General features: G+C 51.9%; 1 protein-coding gene and 1 long non-coding RNA gene across 4 annotated transcripts in view; one reads left to right on the top strand and one right to left on the bottom strand.

Annotated features, from left to right (window-relative positions):
• The window catches only part of GRIP2 (glutamate receptor interacting protein 2), a 103837-nt gene extending 102023 nt beyond the window's left edge, over positions 1–1814 (bottom strand). For all 3 annotated transcript variants that reach the window (XM_070776961.1, XM_070776963.1, XM_070776965.1), the window contains exon 1: positions 1726–1814. In XM_070776961.1, coding sequence (XP_070633062.1) covers positions 1726–1780 — 55 coding nt within the window. In that variant the 5' untranslated portion in view covers positions 1781–1814. The remainder of the gene's footprint in view (positions 1–1725) is intronic.
• LOC139178664 (uncharacterized) lies at positions 597–22013 on the top strand. The gene is made up of 3 exons (XR_011563090.1): positions 597–1050; positions 14448–14910; positions 20758–22013. It is a non-coding gene; the product is annotated as an uncharacterized lncRNA (long non-coding RNA).
• Positions 22014–27865: the final 5852 nt, after the last annotated feature.

Here is a 27865-nt window from a genome sequence, read left to right as displayed (position 1 = left end):
GCATCTCAAACACGCCACCCGCGTGCCGGCATGCACACCTCACACACACACACACACACCACCCACGTGCCTCACCCATGGCGAGTGGGAATCCAGGAGCGAGGCAGCAACACCCTCCGTCTCAGGACATCACAGCCTCCCACTTGCCAGTCTGCCCTGGGCTGTGCGCAGTGCCCAGGGGCCAAGATCTCACATTTTCCTCCCTAGGCAGGCCCTCCCCTTAGGGACACAGAAAGTGAGCCTCGCAGAGCCGGAAGTATTGGTCCAAGACCACGGAGCACGCCTGTGGCTGAGCTGCGCTGTTTTCTGAAGGCACTGGGCCCCTGGCTCTGAAGATGCACTTCTTAATTTATTCCTCTCCTTTGGGGCAGCTCCATGGTGCCCGCTCTACCCACCTGCCCCCTCCCTCCACCGAAAGGAAGGAAGCCTGGGCGCCTGCCCCGCCCCCACCTTTGCCCGTTTTCCAGAACTGACCTAGCGTTGGGGACAGGACAGGAGGGGCAGGGACCTGCTCTCAGCTGTCCCTCTCCCCGCTTGCCTCATGCCCCATTCAAGAGCATCCTGGGCTGGACTGGACACGAATCCTTTCCCAGGAACTGAGCCTGGTCCGACTCTGGGCGGGCAGAAACGGGAAGGAGTCGGGGCAGGGGGCTGGCACGACCGAATTCTCGCCAGTAACGCAGACCTGGGTTCGTTCACCTCCAGCTTTTCCACTCAGCGGTGCCGTGACCTTGGGCGAGAGGCATCCTCCCTGGAGCTCAATGCCCTCCCTGGCCAGGAGGAAAGAACAGCGCCCTCCCCAGGGGTGGCCGCGAAGGTGAAAGGCAGAGGCGGAAGTGTGGGCCCGGACGCACAGTGCCCGCTGCCTGTAAGCCCGCCTTCGTGCCCCCCGAAGTGAGCCGAAGGTGGGCACTGCCATCCCTGCCTGGCTCTGCCCCCTCGACACCGTTCTGGCAATTCACCGAAGCCGAACTTCCCTCGGCGGTGGCCAGACCCGGGCGCGGGTCCTCCTTAACCTCCAGCCCGCGCGGCCAGCGGCCCCGGCCACAGGTAAGCTGCGGGGCAGCCCGGGGGGGCAGCCGGCGGAGGCGGCTGCGCCGCTGCGCTGCGGCAGGGCCCGGCCGGCTCCCCGCTCTCCGCGCACCCCTTCCCGCCTCCCCTCCGGCCTCTCTGCAACTTTGAGGAACTGCAGACTCTGGGGTCGTCGCGGGGCGGCTGCCGGGCGCGCGGAGGAAAGTTGAGTCCCAGCGACGGCAGCCTCGGGATCCCCAGGCCCCAGCCGCGGTGAGCGCGCGCACACAGGACCCCCCCACCCCGGGCCAACTCGCGGGGACGCACGTGGTCGCTGCGCCGGCCCCGGCCGCTCCAAGGACCAGACTCGCGCGCCGGTCGCGGGCTGCGCCCTGGGGCGTCCAGAGCCCTTCGCCCCCGACCCCCAGCCCCAAGCGGTCGCCCGGGCCCCGGTCCCACCTCCGCGCGCCCGGTGCAGCCGCCCGCTGTGTCCCCCCGGCCCGGCTGCGCTCCAAGCCGCATGTCCTGCGGTGACCCTTCGGGCTCGGCGCTTCAGGCGCTTCCCTCCCGCGCCTGGGAAGCAGACGGCCGTCCGCCCCTCGCCTCCCGCGGGGACCCCCAGCGGACGCCCCCCGATCAGCCCCGCGCTGGGCCCGCCCTCCTCGCCCCGCGCCGCGCCGGTGCTCACCGGCCTGGGCGGCGGCCGCGTCCTACCTTCGTCCGGCAGCCGCTGCAGGCAGAACGCGAGGTTCCTCCGCCAGCCCCGCATCCCGGCGGCCGCCCTGCGGCCCGGCCCGGCCTCGCCAGCCCGGCCCCGCCCCCGCCGGGCCCGGCGGCGCAGCGCAGCGCTGGGGAGGGCCGTGCGCCCAGGGCGCGGCGGGCATGGGCGGCCGCCGAGGGTCGAGGGTCTCGAGCGGCCGCCAAGCGCTCGGCTCAGCTCCGGAGCCCGCCGCTGAGCAGAGGCGCCCCGAGAGCGCGCGCTTTCCCGGGCGCGGGGGCGCGGCGGCCGGGGCTGGCGGGGGCGGCGCGGAGCGCGGCCGGAGGGGCCCCCGCAGCGGCCTGAGCCGGCTTGCCGCGCCAGCCTCCCGCGAATCCGCACTTAGCACGTCCCAGGAACGCTCATCACCGCGAATCAGACCGTGAATGAATGAGTGCAAACAATGAATGCCGGAATAAATGGGTGAATAAGGGAGGGAATCAGTGAGTGAACACATGGGTGTATGGATGAGTGCGAAAACGGTGACGGAATGAGTTAATGAATTAGTGAATGGGTGTATGATTTATGTAAATTAGCGAGTGAATAAATGGGGGGTGGGGAGGAATACATCAATAAGTGGCTGAATAAATGAAAGAACGAGTGAATCAGCGAGTGTCCCCGGGCTTCAGGCTTGTAAAAGGCAAACGACTTTCTGCAGCAGCCCTCACCTCTGCCCTGCGCGTGGGGTCTTCGAGTTGTATCTTGGGGTAAAGGAGGCTCAGAGAGGGCAGGCCCTGCCCGTGGACCCAGCAAAAAGCTGGAGGCCAGCGGTCAGAAGGTCTGTCTATCTGCAGGCTTTGTCCACTGAAGCCCACCAGAGCTCGCTTCCATCAGCCCAGCAGCCACTAAGCTCCGCAGGGCGCAGTGTTTCTGAGGAAGAACAGCCAGGGAAGGGGCACTGGGAGTCCTAGCCTTGGAAATCAGACTCGCTTCTTCCTTTAGAATGCGGGGAAGGAGGTGTGTGAGCAATCCAGACAAAGGAATACCACACAGCCATTAAAAAAAGGAGGAAAGGTCTCTTTGGAAGAGGGCAAAGTGGAGTACATGTTTATAAAATGTGCAGGGAAAAAAAGTGAAGGCTCTGCCTTCATGTTTGCTCGAGCATGTGGAAAATTCTCTCTTGTGGACACACAGATCCCCTTGACAGAGTGGCCGGGGGCAGATGCGGGAGACTCTCTTCTCAATGCATCCTTGTTTGTGCTTCTTGAAAATTTTAAGTGACTTTATTTGTTATTTAAAGTTATTTTAAATCGTTTTGTTTATTTTGGGTTGTGCTGGGTCTTCTTTGCTGCAGGGGCTTTTCTCTAGTTGCGGTGGCTCCTGCTGTTGCGGAGCACAGGCTCTAGGGGCGCTGGCTTCAGTAGTCGCGTCTCCCAGGCTTTAGAGCACAGGCTCAGTAGTACTCAGAGGCGCGTGGGCTGAGTTGCTCTGCCGCATGTGGGATCTTCCCGGACTAGGGATCGAACTCGTGTCTCCAGCATTGGCCGGCAGATTCTTGACCACTGAGCCACCAGGAAAGCCTTGGAAATTTTGAACTCTGGAAATGCGTTAAGGAGTTCATCCTCAGTCATGTCTGACTCTTTTTTTGACCCCCATGGACTTGTAGCCCACCAGGCTCCTCTGTCCGTGGAATTCTTCAGGCAAGAATACTGGAGTGGGTTGCCATTTCCTCCCACAGAGGAACGTCCCTGCCCAGGATTGAACCTGCGTCTCCTGCACTGGCAGACGGCTTCTTTACCACTGCGGATTACCTATCTAAGAAAATTACTTAAGGTTCTTAAATAAATAAAATTTTATGACAGCAAGAAAAAGCATTTGTAACTCAGTAAAGGCTGCCTCCCCCCTGCCCAATCAAGTCACCATGTTTGCGTAGCTGCCTCCCTCCCCGCTCCTGCTCTGAGAGGGAGGGGGTCTTGCTAGTCAACAGCAGAGTAAAGTACGAATGCGGGGCTCAGCAGAAAACACTGCCCTCCACGAGCACTGGGGGAAGACAAGTGGCCTCTGCTTGCATCTTGGGTTAGTCTGTGTTTAGCCAGGTGTCCTTGGGCAAATGACCTTATCTCTTTGAGCCACAGATTCCCCACCTGCAAACGAGGAACCATCATAAGTGTCCTTACAGAGTCCAGGAAAGCTGGAGCCAGGTGCTTGTATTCCAAAAGGCAATCCCAGGTGTCTTGATCCTATCAGTGAAGCCAACCTAACCTTTGGCCTTCAGAAGTACCCCTTTTGTAAGGTAAGCGTGGGCTTTTATGGGATCTTAGACCCCCAATACTTCTGCAAAGTTGGTGTAATTAACCCATGTTACAAAGGAGGGCAGTGTGGCCCAGAGAGGTTGTGTCTTTCTCAAGGTCACACAGCCAGAAGTTGGCAGAACTGGTCATCAAACCCAGATCTGCCCAGCTCCAAGCACTCCCAGACAGTGCCACACACTCAGTCTATCTGATCCACCTATCACCTATTTGTGCTCCTAAGACCCTCAGATGGGTCACACCCCAGCCCCGTATTCATCGTGAATCATTAATCACTTCAGTATGTCGGGAGCAGGCCCAGGGGGTTGGGGTGAGGCCGGGGCAGATCAGCACAAAGGCCCGAGTCCACAGAGTGCTGACTCTACAACTTGTCTTATTGGCCAAGAGCTTTTGACGAGGAAGTAAGTCTTTCCCGGCCGCAGAATCGTGAATCACTGCTGTCTGTACCCAGATGGATGGCCTCATGCATGGCCCAGATGCCCGCAGCCCAGAGGGTGACGGGGCTGGGATGGCTGATGGGACAGGCAGCGGTTCCAGTGCCAAGGTCAGGAGGCTCTGGCAGAAGAAGGCAGTTAGCAGGGCAGGGCAGAGTCCTGGGCCTCTCCAGGATGGGCCGTGTGGGTGAGGGGAGAGTCTTTCAACTCCTGCTGCTGCAGAGTATGCCACCCTAAAGTCAAGTGGTGTAAAGCAGTCAAGTTATTATGGCTGTGAATTCTAGGGTCGGGAATCTGGACAGGGCAGAGGGCATGTCTCAGTTCCATGATATCTGGGCGCTCAGCAGGGAAGGCTGGAGGCTGGCACCATCCAGAGGCCTCTTGCCTCACTGGTTCCTGAGCTGGATGGTGGCCTCAGGGCAGCTGAACTGCTCATATTGGGCTCAGAGGTCCCAGAGTAAGCCTTTCAAACAGCACAGGTGGAGCCTGCTCCACTTTCACGACGCTGCATCAGACGGCACAAGCCTCACATCCTGTTTATTCTTTTTTTTTTTTTTTTTAGTTTTAAAGCATCTCTTTATTTAAAAATGTTATAAATGCAATATGTATTGTTGTGAATAAAATAAACTCAAATAATACAGATGTATCCTTAAAGCAGCCACCAGCCTCCCAAATTCCAAGCACAGACTCCCCCTCTTATGGGAGGAGTGTTGAAGGATTTGCACATATTTTTGAATCCCACAGAAGGGAAAAAAAAAATGTCAGAGGAAAGAAGAGGAGGAAGAATAACAGAAGAAATCCTATTCGCTGAAGGAGAAGAAAGAGAAAAAGTTATAGAGATGATGAAGGGTCAGAGAAGAAATCATTTGCCAGGAGGAGCGATCAGAGAAGTAGCAGTGATGAGAAGAGTGGTGCCTGGACAGGTAACGCTAAGGACAGGAACAAGTAGCAGCCGGAATACGAGGAACTGCAGAAGGAGTCTGCTGTTGTTCAGTCCCTGAGGCGTGCCCGACTCTTTTGACCCCGTGGACTGCAGCATGCCAAACTTCCCTGTCCTCCACCATCTCCCTGAGCTTGCTCAAACTCACATCCATCGAGTCAGTGATGCCATCCACCCATCTCATCCTCTGTCGTCCCCTTCTCCTCCTGCCCTCAATATTTCCCAGCATCAGGGTCTTTTCTAATGAGTCAGGTCTTCATATGAGGTGGCCAAAGGATTGGAGTTTCAGCTTCAACATCAGTCCTTCCAATGAACACCCAGGACTGATCTCCTCTAGGATGGACTGGCTGGATCTCCTTGCAGTCCAAGGGACTCTCAGGAGTCTTCTCCAACACCACAGTTCAAAAGCATCCATTCTTTGACACTCAGCTTTCTTTATGGTCCAACTCTCACATCCATGCATGACTACTGGAAAAACCATGGCTTGGACTAGACGGACCTTTGTGGGCAGTAGGAATGGGAGGGTTAAAATAGGAGAGGCTGTTCTATGGGAGGGAGCGGAGAAACAGAAGTGTGCAAACAGCAAGGCAGTCTGTGCAGGGTAATGCCGGGGAAATAGCAACCAGAACGGCAGCAAGTGAGTAAGCTTGCAGTGTGATAGGACCAGGGGAGGAAGTAGTAGGGATGGAATATTGTAAGCAGAGGAGCAGAAACGGGAAGAGGAGCCAAGAGTGTGGGAGAAATGAGTTCTTGATGAGGGCAGAAGCAGCAGAAACGAGAGGTGGTGTGGCAGAGAGATTCAGGATCCAGAAGGCTCCGGAAACAGGGAGTAAGGACCACGTTTCCAAACCAAAGAAACAAACAGCTGGAAGGAGGCATCAAGTTCATCTAGTCCACCTTCCCATTTTACAGGTGAGGAAACTGAGGCTTCTAAGCTTAGTAAGCTTTCTTACTGCATGTGTAACACTGACTGATGTGGGGTTTTGAGACCTCATTCTTCTGGCCCTCAGGGAGGATGGATTGGTGAGGCAAGATCAGAAGCAGGGAGGCTGATGAGGGGTGTGTGATGGTCCAGGTGAAGGTGAGGGGCCATGCCCTGGGGCAGGGATCCTAGAGATGACTGAAGGGGAGGAGGCACATATGGTAACATTGTGTGATGTGGCTATGCTCCAGCAATGAAGGCTGGAGCACCCCACATGAATGAGTCTGGAATCTCCACTGTACTGGTAGGATGTGTGTGTGTGTGTGTGTGTGTACATACATATAGATATTGATATATCGAAATATATAGATATTTAGACATAGATAGGTATAGACAGATTTATTTTTAGAAAAGAGGCTTCCCTGGTGGTTCAGATGGTAAAGAATCTGCCTGCAATGTAGGAGACCTGGGTTAGATCCCTGGGTTGGGAAGATTCCCTGGAAGAGGAAATGGCAACCCACTCCAGTATCCTTGCCTGGAGAATCCTATGCACAGGGGAGCCTGTCCATAGGTGGGCTACAGTTCATGGGGTCATGGAGTCAGACACGACTGAGCAGTCGACTAACACATATGTATGGAGACGGAGAAGTCTAGTCCTGGGAAAGCTAATGATGAAAGTTCCAGTCTGAGTCCTAAGGCAGGAGAAGACCAACGTCCCACCTCCAAGACTGGCATAGAGAAAAGCTTCTTTCTTAGCCTTTTATACTATTCAGGCTTTCAGTGGATTGGACGGGGCCCGTCCACGCTGGGGAGGGCAAGCTGCTTTACTCAGTCAACTGATTGAAATGTTAATCTCATCCAGGGACATCCACACAGACACATGCAGTGTAACATTTGACTAAATACCCGGGCGCCTTAAGGCCAGTCAAGCTGACACACGAAATTAACCGATCTCATTTAATGCTTCTGATCAAAGAGGGGTTTGTGCCTTTTCCTTTGCAGCTGAGGGAACTGAGCCCCAGGGAGGCCAAATGTGTCTGAGCTGGAGCCCCAGCCTGATCATGCCAAGGCTGACACTGGGCCAGAGCATCAGCCAGGCTGACAAATGACCCAACCCAGATGCACTCATTACAGGAACGTTACCTGCAGGACCCAACAGACCGCTGAATCCTTAGTGGCGCAAATACGAGATAAGCTTCTTTCTCACTTGTGGGAAGCTCCAAATCAGCTTCTCCATGTGGTCATTCAGAGATCAAGTTTCTCCTGTGTTGTGACCCCATTTCCACGTGATTTATGCACACTGAGCGGGTGAAAGGGAACAGGACACAGGGATGCTTGAGAGGGCTCTAGGGTCCAGGCCTGGAAGAGGCTTACATCACATAAGATATGTGGATATAGACATATACATACAGGACTCCCCGGTGGCCCCAAAGGTAAAGGATCTGCCTGCAGCACAGGAGACTCGAGTTTGATCCCTGGGTCAGGAAGATCCCTGGAGGAGGGCATGGCAAACCCACTGCAGTATTCTTGCCTGGAAATTCCACAGACAGAGTAGCCTGGCAGGCTATAGTCCACGGATCTGCAAAGAGTAGGATGCGGCTGAGCAACTAACACACACACACACACACACACACACACACACGCGCGCGCGCGCGCATGTATACACAGGCTTTCCCTGGTGCCACAGTGGCAAAGAATCCGCCTGCCAATGCAGGAGACCCAGATTCCATCCCTGGGTTGGGAAGATCCCCTGGAGAAGGGAATGGCAAACCACTCCAGTATTCTTGCCTGGAGAATCCCACAGACAGAGGAGCCTGGCAGGCGACAGTCCATGGGGTCACAAAGGTTCTAACACGACTTAGTGACTGAATAGGAGCAGGATACACACACACACTGTCTTAGATTGGGCCAAGCCTTAAACAGGCATTCTTGTGCACACATTTATGTAAGTAGGGGAGAGAGGGAAGCCAGATGAGGCAGGGAAGAAACCAGGCAAGCAGGGATGTGGTTTCAGGAGAAGTCCGGCCTCAGCCTGACCCCACGGGTTGCTCTGGAGCAGGAACAATACTTGAGGGAACAGTGCTTGCCCCCTTCCCACGGGAAGAGTGTAGCATCCCTGACTCGGCCTCCGGGAGGCTCCCGCTGGCTGAAAGCCATTCTCGGGGGCAGGTGCAGCCAGAGCTCTTAGCAGTTGGCACACACAGCAGCTGGGAGGTGGGTGCTCTGTTTTGGTGACGGGAATCTGGGTGGAGCGCACTCAGCATCTCCTATGACAGGAGAGAGAGAGAGGAAAGGTTTCCTGCAGGAGAAGGCTTTTGATCAGGGTCTTGAAAAATCAGCTGGGGTTTTCCAAGAGTGGGGAAATGAAAGTACTGATTTGGGGACTTCCCTGACGGTCCAGTGGTTAAGACCTGACCTTCCAGTGCCGGGGGTGGAGGTTTGATCCCTGGTCGAGGAGCCAAGATCCCACATGCCTTGTGGCCCCAAAACCAAAAGCCATAAAACAGAAGCAATGTTGTAGAAAATTCGATAAAGACTTTCAAGGAAAAATGATCCACGTTAAAAAAAATGTTTTTTTAAATAATATCGATTTGGCACCTACTATGAGCCAAATGAATAGGACAGGGAAATTTACCAGTGATAGCTCAATGGAAAAGGACCTGCCTACCAGTGCAGGAGACTGGTGGGTTCAATCCCTGGATCAGGAAGATTCCTTGGAGAAGGCAATGGCAACCCACTCCAGTATTCTTGCCTGGGGAATCCCATAGACAGAGGAGCCTTGCGGGCTGCAGTCAGTGGAATTGCAAAGAGTCGGCCATGATTTAGCAACTTAATAACAACAACAGTGAGCCAAATACTCTCCCCCACCCGAGCTTGCCTCGTCCCAGGTCTGCAGCCTTGGCACACTGTACGTGAGTGTCCCTGCCTGGACTGTGTATGGCCTTCTGAGGACGAGTTCTGGGTCTGTTCGCTTTCATCCAGGGCCCCTTTCTCCAGCTCCATGCCATGTACCAGATCCACAGGTGCCAGAGTCCCCAAGGGGCTGGGGGACCCCAGGGTGACACAGACAGGTGGATAAATGGGTCACCACCAAACAAGGGTGGCCAGGAAATACCCCCGGAGCAGTCCCAGCGCCTGGCCCCGTGCTTGTTCAGAGAGGGGCCACGTGTTTGCTGAACGAGAGAAGAACGGCCTTCCCAGTCCTGCCACGTTCCCAAGGCCTCACTGCATCCCCGACACAGAGTAAGATGCTCAGCAGGGATTTGTGGAGTGGGTGTCCGTGGGCATGTTTTGGGCCCAGAGGAGAGAAGCAGGTCGAGCCCGTTGGGGGAGCTGAGTGAGGATCCCAACTGCTGAAAGACTCAGAAGAAAGAAGGCTGTGGTCAGAAGTGAGGCTGGGAGAAATGGCGAAGGCTTATCCCACGGGCTCTGTAGTCTCATAAGGAGTCTGTTCACCCGTTTATTTGTTTACTTTTTGGGCTGAAATGGGTCTTTATCGTGGTGCGCAGGCTCTGGGTTACCGCACCCAGGCCTCTCTACTCGCAGTGCATGGACTTCTCCAGGTGTGGCTCACGCGGGCTTGGTTGCTCCGCGGCATGTAGAAACTTAGTTCCCCGATCGGGGTAGAACCCTCCCCTGTCCTCTTGATGGAAGGCGGATGCTTAACCACTGGACCACCAGGGAAGCTCCCTGTAAGGAGTTGGGATTTCACTCTAAAGGCAACAGAAAGTCGTGTGGGATTTGGGGCAGGGGAGAGACACGGTCAGATTCACGTTGCTAGAAGTCCCTCTGGATGCGTGGCCTGCAAGAGTCCATTCTGTGAGGGAACGGATGTCAAGTGTGGGTGAAAGACGGGGTGGTCATTAGAAGCTGGGGAAGGGTCTACAATTGAGCTAGTGGTGGTCTGGCAAAGCAGGGGAGTGCAGAATAGGTGACGGGGGGTAGGTTATACCGCTCGGTCTTAACTCTTTATCTCCTGGAGCTTCACCCTTTGCCATTGAACTGTGCAGTGCCTGTTCCTTGACGTCGGACTTGGCCATGTGAGGTGCTTCAACCAATGGGATTTCAGTAGATGTGACCCCAGCAGAGGCTGAAATGGACCCCTGCACTTGGGCAGTACTCGCCCTGAGCCTCTGCCATCACCATGCACCAGGCTGGCCTGGCGGAAGACGGAGACATGTGGACTTGCCCCAGGCCAGGACCAGCCTAGATCTGTGGCCAACCGGCAACCCCCAGGCACATAAGAGCCCATCCAAGGCTAGAGAACTGCCCAGCCCACCCCCGGCTGATCCTGGACCCATAAACAGATGCTACAATTGGATGCTCTGAGGTCCAGAATTGTTTGTTATGCAGTGAGAAGGCAATGGCACCCCACTCCAGTACTCTCGCCTGGAAAATCCCATGGGCAGAGGAGCCTGGTGGGCTGCAGTCCATGGGGTTGCGAACAGTCGGACACGACTGAGCGGCTTCACTTTCACTTTTCACTTTCATGCATTGGAGAAGGAAATGGCAACCCACTCCAGTGTTCTTGCCTGGAGAATCCCAGGGACGGGGGAGCCTGGTGGGCTGCCGTCTGTGGGGTTGCACAGAGTCAGACACGACTGAAGCGACTTAGCAGCAGCGGCAGCAATATACATTTCCCCCTCTCCGATCCTTGAGGAATAAAATCCATGACCTGCAGAGATGCCTAAAACCACGAGTAGTACCAACGCCTACACGGAGTGTGCTTTTTCTTTTTTACTGAACTGAAAAAATGTGATTTTGCTCATTTATTCTGGGCTGTGCTAGGTCTTTGTCGCTGTGTGGGCTCTTCTCTAGCTGCAGCGAGCAGGGCTCACTCTCCAGTTGCAGTACCCAGGCTTCCGCTGCAGCGGCTTCTCTTGAAAGAGCGCAGGCCCCAGGCACTCGGGCTTCAGTAGTTGTGGTGCACGGGTTTAGTGGCTTGCCTGGGAAAGAGCCCGCAGCATGTTGGATCTTCCCAGATCGGGGATCAAACTCATGTCTCTTGCAGTGGCAGGCAGATTCTTTACCAGGGAAGCCCCCAGACCATGCTTTGCTTACGATAAAGTGTAACGTAGAGATTAGGCACAGTCAGAGAATATCTGAGATGCTGGCATCGCTACTCTTGCACTCAGGGACCACTGTTAAGTCAAAGAAAGGCAACTTGAACACGAACAACTCGATACCAGGACAGCCCATCTGATACCTGAGATGATTGCTAAGTGACTGACACCAGAAGGGAAGCGTATCCAGCGTGGACGAGTTGGACAAAAGGGTGATTACATCCCAGGCGGGAGGGAGCGCCACAGAGAGAGATTTCAGCACACGACTCAGTGCAGCGAGCGATTTGAAACTCATGGATTGATTATTTCTGGAATCTTCCACGTACAATTTCAGACCACGGCTCACCCTAGGTAACTGAAACACCAGAAATCGAAACCGTAGATGGCATGGGAGGGGTGACTAGGTTTTCTTGCTCTGTGGCAGAAAAGGAGGGGACAGAACCAGACCACTGTGCCATCGATTGCATATGAGAATGAGGTGGGGGGGAGTCTGGAGGACCCTAGTTCTCCGAGTGATGGGAGCCCTAAATAAAGACAAGGAAGAGGGGGTTCAGAGACTAGCCAGGAAGCAGGTCTGTTGTGAGGAGCAGCAATTCCATTATCTCCACTCTGAAGGACCGCAGGAAGTCACTCAGGGCTCGCAGAGCCCCACAGTGACCTGGACCACGAGGAAGGAGGTGCCCTGAACCGAACACCCGTGGGGCTTTCCCAGAGGCGGAACTTAAATGTCCTTTGTCCCTTGTGTTCCCAGAGAGAAACAGACCGTTTCCCCCTTTTCCAGTTGCTAGGACACTAATCTGTCGGAGAAAGGCGTGGGAACATCTGGTTGGTGGGAACAGCGCTTCTGGGAATATCCTTTGTATCCGTGATTCTATAGACTCTCCTGGTGCTCCTGAGGGCCAGGGCCCTCCAGTGAGGGGCTGGCAGCTTGGGCTGGTCACCCGGGCAGTGGCGAGGGGGCAGGGCCCCTTTCAGGGACCTGCCTGGAGGCCAGCGAGCCCGGGGGGCCGTGGGTGCTGCTCGCCTCCCCCAAGGGGCCGGCGCTCAGAGTGAAGGGACCGCCTTAGCTTCCCCTGCTTTATCTTTCTTCCCAAGATAGATACTAGTTTTGCGTCTGTTATTACCTGGCTCCCTAACGGAAGCTCCATGGGCTGACGCTTTGATTGGTCACCACGGTACCCCTGGTGCATGGAGGAATGTCCGACATGTAGAAATAATAGTTCTAAACATTTGCAGGGAGTTCGCTAGCTGCATGGAATTTTTCTGATTTCTTTAGATATACTAATCCTTTTTTTGTTTTTTAATTTATTTTGCATTGGGGTATAGCCGATTATCAATGTTGTGATAGTGTTAGGTGAACAGCAAAGGGACTCAGCCATACATGTATACTCATCCAATCTCTCCCAAATCCCCCTCTTAATATTGAACAGAGTTTCATGTGCTCTACCGTCTTTGTTGGTTATCCGTTTTATTTTTTTTAATTTTCCATTTTTTGATTTATTTTTTTATTTTAATCGAAGTCTGGTTATCCGTTTTAAATATAGCAATGCGTCCGTGTCCATCCCAAACTCCCTGAAGATCCCTTCCTCGATCCATCTCCTCTCCTACCCGGCCCCGCCCTGCAATCTTAAGTTTGTTCTCTAAGTGAGTGAGTCTCTTTCTTTTTTGTAAGTTCATTTGTATCATTTATTTTTAGATTCCACAAGGATATACTAACCCTTTTAGACTTCAAAATTACTCTTCAAAATTCTGGGAGTATTTTCCTCTCCATTTTACAGGTGAAGAAACTGAGGCACAAAGAGATGAAAGAACTTAATTGAGGAAGCAGCAGGGTGAGCCCCAGAATCTTGCTCAGAGGGGAAGAACAGCTTATCCAATAAATCAATGACCTGGCCCCCAAGTCACGCTGGGGAACTGGCGTCAAGAGCCCTGCGCCCTCCCTCACACACACAGCAGCAGGGGGCCTCGTCGCTCTCATCTTCGTGGGGTGTGGATTTCCGGAAGGGTGGGGCTGGGTTTTACCTGCTGCGTCACCTGGCCGGGAGGCCACAGGTGGGCTCTGCTCAGAACCATCCTGGTGCAAGTTCGCAAGATTTCCTCTGGGCCACCAGCCCCTTGCCAGGCTCCAGGCACCCTTACCACCTCCAACGGGGTGAGGAGCCAGAGCTGTGCACAGGGGCATGTCAGCTAGAAACAGAGGCCCCTCAGGGCACAGACGGGCCCTTCCTGCTAATCCTCTGAGTAGCGGTCCTCACTGGGCACCACTAGGACTGCCAGATCTCTGTAGCCCTGTGCCCCTTGCCTGGGCTCCCTCATACTCATCTCCTCCCCGCTTTCTCAGTCTAGAAAACCATCCAAAGTTCGGAGGCCTAGGTCACCCGCCTCTTTGTCTCTTCTCCCCAAATCTATTGGTTAGCACACCAAATCTGTGCACTGATTCAAGGCTTCACTTTCTGAAACTCCAAAGGTCAAACTCGGGAAAATAACAATGGCATTCGAAACTTATCAATCTTGGCCTTGGAATTCAAGGTTTCCAGCATTTGAACCTCGGAAGTCTTAACTTTCAAACAAGAAAGGCTTTGCTTTTGAAATTCTTGGCATTTGACTCCCAAGAAGTCTAGACTTTTATTTATTTATTTTTTTTTTAAAGTCTAGACTTTTAAAAGTCAGCTCCCCAGGCCACCCTGTGTTCCCGTTTTATCTTTCTTTTTCTGAATCAGTGTAAGATGGGAGAGAGCAAAGGACTGGAGGAAGGGCTGCTGTGTGTGTGTGTTCATATGTGTGGGGAGGAAATACCTATGGATGAAGAGTTAAACAAACCCCCTCTCCTTCTCTCAAGAACACGTTTGACCTTGGGTTAACTTACCATCTCTGTTAACCCCAGAAACTGGAGGAAAGTGGCATATTGGCTGTGTTGCCAGGCAACATTGCTTATGTTAAAAATGACTCTTGGTTGGAGAATTGCCTCTGAACTAGAATGACCACGAATGAATTCTAAAGGCTCAGTGGGGACATCAAAACATTGAACTCCCCCATGTACAGAGTCTGATTACTGGGTGTGTCCCTTCCAGGCTCCCAAGAAACTTCTCGCATGGAGCTGTTGTTACAAGAGACATCGACGCCTAAGGCAGGAGTCTTCGAGGTCCACACTTCTTGCCCAGCGCGGATTTCGGCTCTGGACCCATGTTGTCCCCTGAGGACCAGACACTCCTGAGCTGCTGTGGGGAGTCCCAGGGGCGGGAAGGGCTTGGTGCTGCCCTTAGGCAGGCTGTTTCTTGGACTGTGTCCTGAGCGACAAGTGTGTCTGACAATCAGGTATGGATTTCATTGTCTAGTCGAACCCAGAGAAGACCTCTCCTGGTGGCCTCCCCTTCTTAGCTCACATCTCTGTTTCAGTTACAGCCAGGGAGGCACTTGGAATATAGGACTTGGCTGGAGAAATGTCTAGAGGGAGGGGAAGGCTGTGCCTACTACCTGCCTAGGACTTCTGCATATTGTGCAAGAGTTCATCTCATCTCACAACACCCTGTTCAGGTGAGGATAACCATGCCCGTTTTATGGATGAAAAGACTGAGGCCTCAGAGGTAAAGAGACTTGCTGAAGCTGACGTGGAAAGCTGATGGCAGAGCTGATGTCGGGAAAACTGTCATGTACTGACAAGTGCTGGTTCAAGTACAGGCTCTGCTGGGTATGAGCCAGCAGACCTTGTGGGCTACTCTGAACCTCAGTCACTTGCTCAAAATAAATGGATATAATCATATTACCACACAGGAAGGCCATATGGCTTGAAGTAGTCCACTTTCAGATGTCAAGGGCTACAGTACAATAGAATTCAAGATCTTCCCCAGTCTCCCCACTCTGTCTGCTGCCAACCCACCCAGGGGCTGTACTATTGGACAACAGTCTCTAGCTGCCACTGGCCACGCGGCAGACGTCCCCAGTTCTGCAGGGCAGCATTTCTGTGGCACCGACTGTCCCAGGGCCCAGCTAGAACAGTGGTTCTGGCTGTGATGATAGCCAGATCTCATTCAAAATGAAAAGCCGGATTGCTGGCATTCCAGAACTGCCTCTGGCAAATGTGAGTCAACACAGCTGTTGTTAAGGCAGCTGGAAAGAGTCCATCCATCCGATAAATATTTGATGAACGCCTACTATGTGTGAATGTAGTAGGCATTGTGAATACTGTAATCTATGTGTACACTCTTGTGGCTCTGCTGGTAAAGAATCCACCTGCAATGCGGGAGACTTGGGTTCCATCCTTGGGTGGAGAAGATCCCCTGGAAAAGGGAAAGGCTACCCACTCCAGTATTCCGGCCTGGAGAATCCCATGGACTGTATAGTCCATGGGGTCACAAAGAGTCGGACACGACTGAGTGACTTTCACTTCATTTCACTTCTACTGGGTGTGGGGCATTGTGAATACTGTTATCTGTAAGTACATATAATCCTTCCCCTTAGGGAAGACAGACAAGAATCAATTAACTGCTCAAATTTATATATAGTTTTTAAAAGCCAGCAAACGTTACCAAGGCAAAATTGCAGGATGCTATTTTGTAATAGGTGGTGTAATTTGAAAACTTGTAACAAGTGGTCTGTTGTAAACTACTGGAGTTAATGCCCACCCAGCCTCATACCTTCATTTTCTCAATTTTCCTTTGGGGACCCACCTTTACCTTCCACCAGTCCCTATGATTCAGGTGGTGATGGTGAGTTTACGGTAGGTGCACAACCCTGGCCAATCAGAGCATTCCATTCCCTGACCACTCCAATGATTGGTCAAAGATATACGTGTCACCTAAATCTGGCCAATGAGATTCAAGGCTGGGACTTTAGTGGGGGACAAGTGGAAAAAGACGGTTCTCTTTCTGCTCGGTGTTTCTAGGTTGGAGGATCAAAAATCTGGGTTTTTCATGAGCACCCAAGGGAAGAACCTGTCTAAATCTGGAATCCTCTAGAGGAAGGTGGAGAGATTTTTACTCTTTTTTTTTTTAATTTATTTATTTTATTTTTGGCTGCGCTGGGTCTTCATGGAGCTTTCTCTAGGTGTGTTGAGTGGGGACTCCTCTCTAGTTGCAGTGTGCAGGCTTCTCACTGCGGTGGCTTCTCTTGCTGCGGAGCACGGGCTCTGTGGCCCGAGGGCTTCAGTCGTTGTGGGACACGGGCTCAGTAGTTGCGGTTCTTCTCAGCTGCCCTTCAGCATGTGGAATCTTGCTGGATCAGGGATCCAACCTGTGTCCCCTGCATTGGCAGGTGGATTCCTCACCACTGGACCACCAGAGAAGTCCCTGAGAGCTTTTTCAAGTAGCTTCCTGGTGGTGTAATTTGAGACCCTAGATCCAGCTGTACCTGAAGCCGTCACCCCCAGGCTTTTCTGGTATCTGAACCGATTGTCATCCTTTTGGACTTAAGTCAGTTTAAGCTTGTTTCTCCACCACTTGCCATTGAGAGCGTGCCTAATACAGGACTAACGGGTCTTGGAGGAGTCAGTGCCTGAGGACTGACACGCTGAGTGCTGAGGGATGGGTAAGAGTCAAGGACACAAAGAGACCAAGTCTGAAGGCAGCAGCTTTGGCTTGCCAACCTGAGAATTTAGGACAGGAGAGGGGCCTGCACTCTGTGTAGGCAGAAACAAAACAAATACAGGAAGATGATCATGGGGAAACGGCCAGTCTCAGATCACATGTGCACGTAAATCATTCCTTGTTGTTCATTTCAGTGAACACAGAAATGGATTTTGCTAAGACCTAGGCTTCCCTGGTGACTTAGATGGTAAAGAATCTGCCTGCAATGCAGGAGACCTGGGTTTGATCCCTGGGTTGGGAAGATCCCCTGGAGAGGGCATGGCAACCCACTCCAGTATTCTTGCCTGGAGATCCCATGGACAGAGGAGCTTGGCAGGCTGCAGTCCATGGGGTGGCAGAGAGTCAGACACGACTGAACAACTAGCACACATATTACAATGAGTTCCCTTTGCAGATGGAAAGATGCCTGTCCCGACACGGCCATTCTCACAGGACAAGGCCCAGGCCTTCAAAGGAATTTCTGCTTCTGGGTTTGGAGGCAGAAAAAAAAATTTCCTTTTCAAGGGAAGGCACAATTAAAACAAATAAATAATAACAGATTGAAAACGAGGCCTATTTTTAAATGCAAATAACCATTTCTTAAGTTTTATAACTGTGTAATTTTGTGTTTTAGACTTTCTTTAATTTTAAATGTTCTTTTTTTCATTATGAAAGTAATGTAACAACATTCTGGAATATACAGAAGAGAAAAAAATGACCCTTTATAATTCCCTCATTTCAACCCAACCAAAGTTAATTTGGGGCATTTTTCTGCCCTTTTTTTTTTTTATTGGCTACTCTGGGTCTTTGTTGCTGTACACAGGCTCTCTCTAGTTACGGTGAGTGGGGCCACACTCTAGTTGCAGTGCGTGGGCTTAGTTGCCTGGACCGTGTGGGAACTTCTGGACCAGGGATTGAACCCGTGTCCCCTGCATTGGCAGGTGGATTCTTAGCCACTGAACCACCCAGGAAGTCCTTTCTTCTGTCTTTTTGTTTGGCTAGTTTCATGTAGCTCAGAGCCCAACACTTTTCACCTGGGGACTTGTTAAAATGCGGATTTTGACTTAAGAAGTTCTGGTGAGGGGAACAGGGCTTGGGTTCTGTCTTACTAATAAGCTTGTGGGTGATGCCCCTGTGGCCCCAGACCATGCACAGAGTCATGCGGAGTTGCGGTCAACTGCAGGCTCTGTGGCCTCATGCAACGCCCTCAACATCTGCACCCCAGTCCATGAGCTCTGTCAGCCCCTAGACTGGATTAAAGAGCCAGATAACAGGAAATGCCAAAGGCACCAACATGTAAGTACTGCTGAAAGTCACTGAGAAGACTGTGTGGGTTTGCCAAGCCTCCGAGGCGGGGGTGAGACTCTTGAGGTGGCTGCTCCAGGGGCAGGCTCCATGGGCCCTGGTGCCTTCTAAGAAAGGTGGTCCCATAATTGCAGGGCTCTGTCTTCCTGAGGCAGTGGGATGCAAGTTTCGGGCCAGAGTGGAATTGCTCAGGGTGGGGAGCAGAGGTTGAAGCTGCCGCCCACATCTTCCTCTCCCTTCCCATGCAGCACCTGCCCCTCTGCCACGTGAATGCTGAGCACCTATATCATTAAGCTTGGCGACGGAGGAGGGAGGTGGGAGGTGGTTAGCTTGTCCAGGGTCCCCCAGACCTCAGCCTTGACCTGTGTTCACTGAGTGTGACCTCAGCTGACAGCATATGAAGCCCTTAGATAGCTGCCTGTGAGGAGGACACTGTCTGTGAGAGACATTCATAAAGTCTCTACAGTTCCGTGAGGCCTCATCCACCTTCCCTTCTGCTTCCCGCATACAAGCATCTACTCTCTGCTCCCCCAGCCTCCCACAGGAGAAAAGATGACCCTGGCAGCCTGACATTTGACTGTGATCCGGCCCCTTCTAGCATCCCTGCCTCATCTTCTTATGTCCCATATTCCAGCCATATTGAAGGACCCCCAGGTCCCCCCTCCACTCCTTTATGTTACTTTCTCTGCCTCAAATGCCCTTCCCTGCCTTAATCATCAAAGAACAAACTTCTACTTATCCCTCAAAACCCAGATCAGAGGTCTCTTTCTTCAGAAGATTTCCAGACCCTTTATTCAGTGGCTGATCTCTTGTTCAACTATGCCTCCTTCGTGTCTTGCACACTCCTTTGCATGATTCTTGGTAGCAGATGGCTTAAGAAAAAAAGTGTTTTTTTTTTTTTTTTTTTCTTTTAGACCATTGGTTTATTTAGTGGAAACACCCATGTGGTAGAACTGCTTTGAACACAGCTGAGACAAAGGGTTAAACTGAGCCACCTGGACTCTGCTTCCAGCATCCACTGGCTCTGCCTTCCTTTGTGTGGGCTTCTACCTCAGGCAGCCCCCAGAAACCCCTCCAAGCTCAGCTTTCACCTCCCAGCTTGAAGTTCAGTCCAAGGCTGCCTCTCCCAGCAAACTTGTGAAAGTCCCAGGATTGAGTCTCATTGGTCAGTCCTGGGTCATGTGCTGGTCCTTGGACCAATCCCAGTGACCAGGGGATCAACAGCTCTGATTGGCCTAGCTGGAGTCACATGACACCCTGTGAAGTCCAGAAACTAGAGTTGGGAGGAACAACTTCTGGAGGGAAAGTTCAGGGTGCCCCCAGGCCAAGAGGGGACCCAGCAGCCAAAACCCACAAGTGCCTACCATAGATGCCTCTTAGAGCCCTTTTCACACCATACAATTATTTGTTTATTTGCGTCTCCTCCAGCTGGTAGGGAACAAGGGTCCTTCTCATTTACAATTCCAGAGCATCATTCCAGGCCAAGGGAAGAAGAGCTTAATAAGTGGCCATTAAATTGTACTTTTCAGGCATTTCCTTGCTATGTGACCTACATAGCAAGTAAATCAGAGCAATCTGACAGAGATTCTTGTGACGCGTATATTAAGGTAATGCTTCCTGACATTTAAACGATCATAGATGGTTTTCTCAGTGTCCACGTCCATTCAAGGTGAGTGAGTCCATGTGTCTCTCATGGAATCTTCACAGTGCTTGGGAAAGGAGACACTCTCCTTGACAGGTAGGAAAACTGCGGCTCAGATGCCTTAAGTAGCTTATCAAGGTAACACAGCTGGCTAGTGGCATTGCTGGGAGTTAATCCCAGGCAAGCTGACTTTCCGATGGTTTGCTGGAGGGGTTCTTAATTCAGCAGGACAGAAGGAAGCATCTTGGGATCGCCTTTGGGGCTTTTAAAAAATATTCCTCTGTCTTAGTTGGATTCCCTCAGAGGCAGACCCTGAGTGGAGAATTCAAGTGCGTGCATTTTTCTTGGGAAGGGAGCCAGGGTGCATGGCTGAAAAAGCCTGGATGAGACAGGGGAGGCAGCCAGCGAAGAGTGCTCAGATGTGGGCAATTGGAGCGGAAAGCCATGGAGACTTAGCTGAGGGTCAGGGAGGAAGTAGCTCAGAGTTATCCTACCTGAAGGGCAAGGGGGCTGGCACACTTATTCCCCGACTCTCTGCAGCCATTGGTTGGGGCTGCTCCCAGGGGACAGTGCACTGCCAGCATGTCCAGCAGCCAGAAAGGGGCCTCGGGCACCACCAGATGGACAGGCCAGGGCCCCTCGCAGGACACTGACAGAGGCTGCTGGGACCCTTGTCCTCCCAAGCTGGGAACCACTCTGTAGAATTACAGACCAAAATATCTGCAATTGGGGCCATCCCAGACCCTCCACGATGGGGCAACCCACGTGCCTTTTCATCCCCAGAACCCTAGGGGCCCAAGGGGTGGGCGATGGGAACACAGCTGATGCTCCTGAAACATGACTGACATTGACTGACTTCCCTTTACCCCCAAGAAAGTACAGGGCTGGAATTGCCTGAATACCACGTAGCCAACGTGAGACGGAGCTTGTCAAGAGCAGGATCTGGTGGGAAAGCAGCTCCCTGGACAGAGCTCCATGAGAACAGGGACCCTCTCTGCACCAGCGGCACACAGCAAGTGCTCGGTTAGTTGTTCAGTCGCTCTGCGTGTCGGAATCTTTGCGACCCCATGGACTGCAGCACACCAGGCTTCCCCGTCCTTCACCATCTCCCAGAGTTTGCTCAAACTCATGTCCATTGAGTCAGTGATGACATCCAGCCATCTCATCCTCTGTCATCTCCTTCTCCTCCTGCCCCCAGTCTTTCCCAGCATCAGGGTCTTTTCCAATGAATTGGCTGTTTGCATCAGGTGGCCAAAGTATTGGAACTTCAGCTTCAGCATCAGTCCTTCCGATGAATACTCAAGACTGATTTCCTTTAGGATTGACTAGTCTGGTTGGATCTCCTTGCAGTCCAAGGGACTCTCAAGAGTCTTCTCCAGCACCACAGTTCAAAAACATCAATTCTTTGGCGCTCAACTCTCACCTCTGTGCATGACTGCTGAAAAAACCCACAGCTTTGACTTATTGGACATGTGATTGGATAGTCTGAGATGTCCTGGATCCCAACCTCAAGACGAAGGTGGGGCCACCCCAGAACTGAGAGCGAGGGGCTTGCCTCTGAGGGAGAGGGCATTGCTACTGTGTTGGTGACACCCCTGAGGCTGTAGGCCTGCCCTGGCTTTGTGCCTCCAAAACCCTCCCTGGGGTTTGGACCCAAGAGAGATGGGGTGGTCAAGTGAGCGTGTGGGCTTGTGGGACCCGTCCCAGACTGGGAGCAGCAAATCCGGGCCTCACACCTTCAGACTGTGACATTCGGGTGGGGGAGCCACGTTCTGTGTGAAGTTGAGGTGGTGCTTTGTAAAACATTAACAAAGTCCTATTTTAAATGCAAAATGGAAAGGAATATAAATATTGCCCCCTTCGCACGTGCACGTGTGCGTGCACACACACACACACAGGCACCATTGAGAAGGAAATTCAAGTGTCAAGCATTTTCAAAGCAGGCAAGCCGCGACAATTCTGTCATACTGCACTTCTGCCACACGGTGGCGCCACTCAAACCATAAACAAGTTGCCTCAGTTCGGTCCTTGGGGGTCTTGAAATGTGAGAGTTTTTAATTATGCCTGGTCTTTGGGAACACATTCCTCATTGTTTGGGTTTGGGTTTTTTTTTTTTTTTTTTGGTGTCGTGTTGTTTAAAATGTTCATTCTTTCATTTGAATCACGTAAAATATATTCCTTTGTGACACTGTTTCTTCAGTGTTTATTCTATCAGACTGGCTTCGTCTCTAATGAAAGTGAAGGGAAGTGAAAGTTGCTCAGTCGTGTCTGACTCTTTGTGACCCCATGGACTATACAGTCCACGGAATCCTCCAGGCCAGAATACTGGAGTGGGCAGCCTTTCCCTTCTGCAGGGGATCTTCCCACCCCAGAGATGGAACCTGGGGTCTCCTGCATTGCAGGAGGATTCTTTACCAGAGATTTGCTTTCCTGTTGACCCTGGAGAGATACCCTTAGTCTCTCCTTCCCTCATCCATCCATGCCTCCCCAGAGACTTCTGTGTGTATGTTCATGGAGTAAATACTCTCAGGCACCCACTTGGAAAAGGCCTGGTGCTGGCAACTGGACCTCAGAGATGGACCAGCCAGGGCTCCCCAGCACCTAGAGGCTGGGAACACCCAGGGGGGCCTCCTGGAGGAGGTGATGCCTAAGCTGAGTCTTGGCATCGTTAGGTTGAGAGTGTGGACGTGAACATGAAATTATTAATTACCACCTACGTGTTTATCTTACTGACTGGACCGTGAGCTCCTTGAGGTCAGGAAACACCTCATCCACCTATTTTTCTGCCCTTCTAGTTAACAGAGAAACTGGCAAGTGAGTGAAGTGTACTAAGTGCTTTGAACCATGCCTGACTACATGCTGTTGAGGTTTTAGCCAAATCACTATATATGGAATAATGTACCATGTAAATGAATGAGTGAATAAGCAAGTGGTGTGGTGGAAAGACTTCAGACCAGAGACCAATGGCCTGGATTTGAATCAAGGGTTTGGCCTTGACTAGCTCTGATCTTGCCTGGAGAATCCCAGGGACGGTGGGCCTGGTGGGCTGCTGTCTATGGGGTCGCACAGAGTCGGACACGACTGAAGCAACTTAGCAGCAGCAGCAGCAGCTCTGATCCTCAGTTCACCATCTATAAAATGGGGATAATAAAATCTTTCGGGACTAGGCGTTATGATGGTGAAATACAATTAGAGGACACACATATAAAGCATCCAGCACCTAGAAGATGTTCAAGGCCAATTCTGCTCACCCTCCTGTGTTCCCTGGGTGGTTAGCGTCAGACTAGGTATGCGTATGGCCTCAGTAAGTATTTATTAATGGTTCCTTCAGTAATGGGCTTCCTGGGTGGCGCTGGTGGTAAAGAACCTGCTTGTCAATGCAGGAGATTTAAGAGACGTGGGTTTGATCCCTGGGTTGGGAAGATCCCCTGGAGGAAGGTACGGCAACCCACTTCAGTATTCTTGCCTGGAGAATCTCATGGACAGAGGAGCCTGGCGGGCGACAGTCCACGGGGTCACAAAGAGTCAGACACGACTGCAGTGACTGAGCATGCACGAGTGATATTCTTACTGCTTTAGGAATAATAAGCATGGTTCATGCTCACTGTCTCAAACCCTTAGCCAGGAATGGGAAATATCTGACACGTGAACCTCTGCTCCCTACTCACGTGCCCAAGGCAGACATTACTAATCAATCATGACACTCCGTTAGTCAGGATTCTTCTGGCTGGAAGAGATCAGCTTGAGGAAAACGGGATTTATTGTACGGATACTGGAGTACCTCAGAAAGCCAGAGAAGAGCTGCAGGCGGCAGGGAAGCTCTGGGCTCTCCTGGGAACCTCATCGGGTCCCCGTCTCCCCTCTTCATCTATCCCTTAGGCGTTCGAATGTTTGCTGGCATTAAAGTCTCAGGCAAGGTTCTTGGTGACTAGAAGCTGGCAACTCTGAGGTTATCTCCTTTCTGCTACGAACCTGGGGGAAAAGTTGAGAGCATGCCCCTCTCCCTCCAATTTGAACATTTCAGGAAAGATCTCAGATTCGCCAGCATGGGCCATGTGTTCAGTGGTGGGAGTGGGTGTTGGTCTCCCGGACTGGCAGCCCACGGAATCACAAGGAGTCCGGAAGGAGCCAGTCTCCTGAAGGAAACAGAACGAGAAGCTACATCAACGATAAAGTCCAACTCCTCGACACGGAGCATGAATGAAGCCTCAGAATCCTCCTCAACACAGTGACCGGAGTCAGCACTCAAGGCAAAAATGACTGCACGTTTATATCAAGGCCACAGGGAGGTTCCTGGTGCAGTAAAGAGATGGTTTTATTAGAAACTGCTCAGCCTGGGTTTGAATCTGAGTTGTCAGCCAGCAGCAAGTTGCTTAGCCTTCATGAGCCCCAGTTTCCTTATTTGGGTAAATGAGTATCGGGCTTCCCGGTGGCTCAGTGGTAAAGAATTTGCCTGCCAAAGCAGGACCCCTGGGTTCGATCCTTGGGTCGGGAAGATCCCCTGGAGAAGGAAATGGCAACCCACTCCAGTATTCTTGCCTGGGAAATAACTCATGGCCAGAGGAGCCGGGAGGGCTATGGTCCATGGGGTCGCAAAGATTCAGACATGACTTAGAGACTAAATAATAAATGAGTGTAACAGCGCTGACCTCAGAGGTACTGTAAGGGCAGGCGAGACAATCCATGTAGAGTGTAGCGTTATCCCTAGCAGAGTAGACGTGCAAATAAATGCTAGCTCTTATCCGAGGCTGGGTTCCCCCAAAGCAGACTCTGCGACTTGAGATGCCTACACGCGTAGTTTACCTGGGAGGTGTTCCAGGCTGTAGGGATGAAGGAACAGGGGAGTGAAGAGGAAACAGGAGGGGAACTAAAGAGCGGGCTGTGGGCAGTGGGACTCGATGCTGCTGGAGAACTCCGAGAGATGGCTGAGGGTACCCCTCAGAGTTGTGCCCGTCACCAGCGGGGAGGCTGGGGTACTGATGCAGCAGCTGCCACTGATGGTTGTTTCAGGGGCGCTGCTGGGCATTAACTCCCAGGCGTTTACAGACTGCCCTGTGCCTGGGCCGGGTTTACTCCTGCGCCCAGAGAAGCACTCGCTGGCGGAGTCATGGGTGTTTGCAGCCGCAGGCAGGGGGGCAGGGACAGTGTGGGCTGCAAATGTTACCATTAGTATCTGTAAGCTACAGAGCCCTGTGTACTCATAAGGGATTTAAAAACAAACAAAAAAAATCTTTGGCCACACCGTATGGCATGTGAGATCTTAGTTCCCTGACCAGGAATCGAACCCTAGAACGCTGTGTTGGAGTCTTATCCACTGGAGCACCAGAGAGGTCCCCTAAGGGATGAAAAGTGAAAGTCTTAGTCACTTAGTCGAGTCTGACTCTTTTCGACACTATGGACTGTAGCCTGCCAGGCTCCTTGGTCCTTGGAATTCTCCAGGCAAGAATACTGGAGCGGGTTGCCATTCCCTTCTAGAGGATCATCCTGACCCAGGGATCGAACCCGTGTCTCCCGCATTGCAGGCAGATGGTTTGAAGACATGGTCTTTTCTACAGGAGCTGGAATTATGTGGAATGGTCCCCATCTTCTTCAGTCCACAAACCCTGACGCTCGTTACACTTGTTTCTGCACCTCACCTTTCACCTCTCCCCTGGGACAGGGGATGCCATTCCTCATCTTTGATCTGGGCAATGCTCCAGCTCCATGCGGCACTGCCATCTGTGGACGGGCTGGGGCCAGCTCGCTCCCCCACTGAGGCAAACCCAAGGGCACTGCCATCTATGGACGGGCTGGGGCCAGCTCGCTCCCCCACTGAGGCAAACCCAAGGGAACTGCCATCTATGGACGGGCTGGGGCCAGCTCGCTCCCCCACTGAGGCAAACCCAAGGGCAGACTGACTGCCTGGAACACCCACTGCTGGGTTCCTGGTGGCTAAGTGCTGGACATTCAACCCCTGCATACGTGGGGCATTTGTACAGAAAATAAAATCAGCCTAAAATGCCTTATCTACTTCTGCTTTATTGACTATGCCAAAGCCTTTGACTGTGTGGATCACAACAAACTGTGGAAAATTCACAAGCTGGAATCAAGATTGCCAGGATAAATATCAATAACCTCAGATATGCAGATGACACCACCCTTATGACAGAAAACAAAGAACTAAAGAGCATTTCGATGAAAGTGAAAGAGGAGACTGAAAAAGTTCGCTTAGAGCTCAACATTCAGAAAACTAAGATCATGGCATCCAGTCCCATCACTTCATGGCAAATAGATGGGGAAACAGTGGAAACAATGAGAGACTTTATTTTTGGGGGCTCCAAAATCACTGCAGATGGTCTGTAGCTGTGAAATTAAAAGACGCTTGCTCCTTGGAAGGAAAGTTATGACCAACCTAGACAACATATTAAAAAGCAGAGACATTACTTTGTCAACAAAGGTCTGTCTAGTCAAGGCTATGGTTTTTCCATAGCCTTGTATGGATGTGAGAGTTGGACTATAAAGAAAGCTGAGGGCCGAAGAATTGATGCTTTTGAACTGTGGTGTTGGAGAAGACTCTTGAGAGTCCCTTGGACAGCAAGGAGATCAAACCAGTCCATCCTAAAGGAGATCAGTCCTGAATATTCCCTGGAAGGACTGATGCTGAAGCTGAAACTCCAGTACTTCGTCCACCTGATGTGAAGAGCTGACTCATTGGAAAAGACCCTGATGCTAGGAAAGATTGAAGGCAGGAGGAGAAGGGGATGACAGAGGATGAGATGGTTGGATGGCATCACCGACTCAATGGACATGGGGTTGGGTAGACTCCGGGAGCTGGTGATGAATAGGGAGGCCTGGCGTGCTGCAGTCCATGGGGTCACAAAGAGTTGGACACGACTGAACAACTGAACTGAACTGAACTGAAAATTCCTTATACTCTCACCTAGGCGTTCATTCCTGAGCCATTCCCCTCTCACAAACTTCCTTCACATGGAGATCCTGCCCATTCTTTCAGATCTTCCCAGCATGGCAGGTTTTTCTCTTTCTTTTATATAGCATTTGTCAAGATAACACATCCCATAATATAAAATTCACCATTTTAAAGTATACATTTCTGTGTGTGTGTGTGTTTTAGTATATTCACTATATTGTGCGACTATCTAACTCCAGAACATTTCCATATCCCACAGAAGAAACAACACACCCACCAGCAGCCAATCCAGATTCCTACCTCCCCCATTCCGTAAGTCAAAGTGGCTCAGTTGTGTCCGATTCTATGGGACCCCGTGGGCTGCAGCCTGCCAGGCTCCTCTGTCTCTGGGATTTTCCAGACAAGAATACTGGAGTGGGTTGCCATGTCCTCCTCCAGGGGATCTTCCTGACCCAGGGGTCGAACCCCGGTCTCTCGCATTGCAGGCAGATTCTTTACCATCTGAGCCACCAGGGAAACTCCCCACTGCATGGCAATCGTCAATCTTCTTTCCGTCTCTGTTGATTTTTCTATGCTGGACATCAACACTGGTGGTGGTGGTTTAGTTGCTAGGTCGTGTCTGGCTCTTGCGACCCTATGGACGTGGCCCGCCAGGCTCCTCTGTCCACACCATTAACTATAAATGGACTTCCATGCGTCTGGCTGAGCGCCTGTCTGCTTGCACTTAGGGCCATGTTTCAGGGCTCACTCACCCCTGCGGTAGCTGTACCACCACACCATCCTTTTATGGATGAATAATATCGCATTGCGTGGGTAGACCACATTTTGTTTATCCGTCTTTTGTTTGTTCGTCATCTGTTGATGGGCATTTGGGTCGCCTCCACCTTTTGACTATTGCGAACAGTGCTGCTGTGAATAATTTGTGTACAAGTTTTTGGATGAACACGTTTCCAGTTTTCTAGAGTACAGACCTAGGAGGGGGATTGCTGGGTCATATGGTAACTCTGTATTTAACTGTTTGGGGAACTGCCAGGCTGCCTTCCAAAGTAGCTGCTCCACTTTACCTTCGCTACA

Source organism: Bos indicus, chromosome 22 (assembly GCF_029378745.1).
Source record: "Bos indicus isolate NIAB-ARS_2022 breed Sahiwal x Tharparkar chromosome 22, NIAB-ARS_B.indTharparkar_mat_pri_1.0, whole genome shotgun sequence".
NCBI classification, from domain to species: domain Eukaryota; kingdom Metazoa; phylum Chordata; class Mammalia; order Artiodactyla; family Bovidae; genus Bos; species Bos indicus.
The sequence above is the reverse complement of the archived record's forward strand: the minus strand, read 5'-3'. Positions and strand labels throughout refer to the sequence as shown.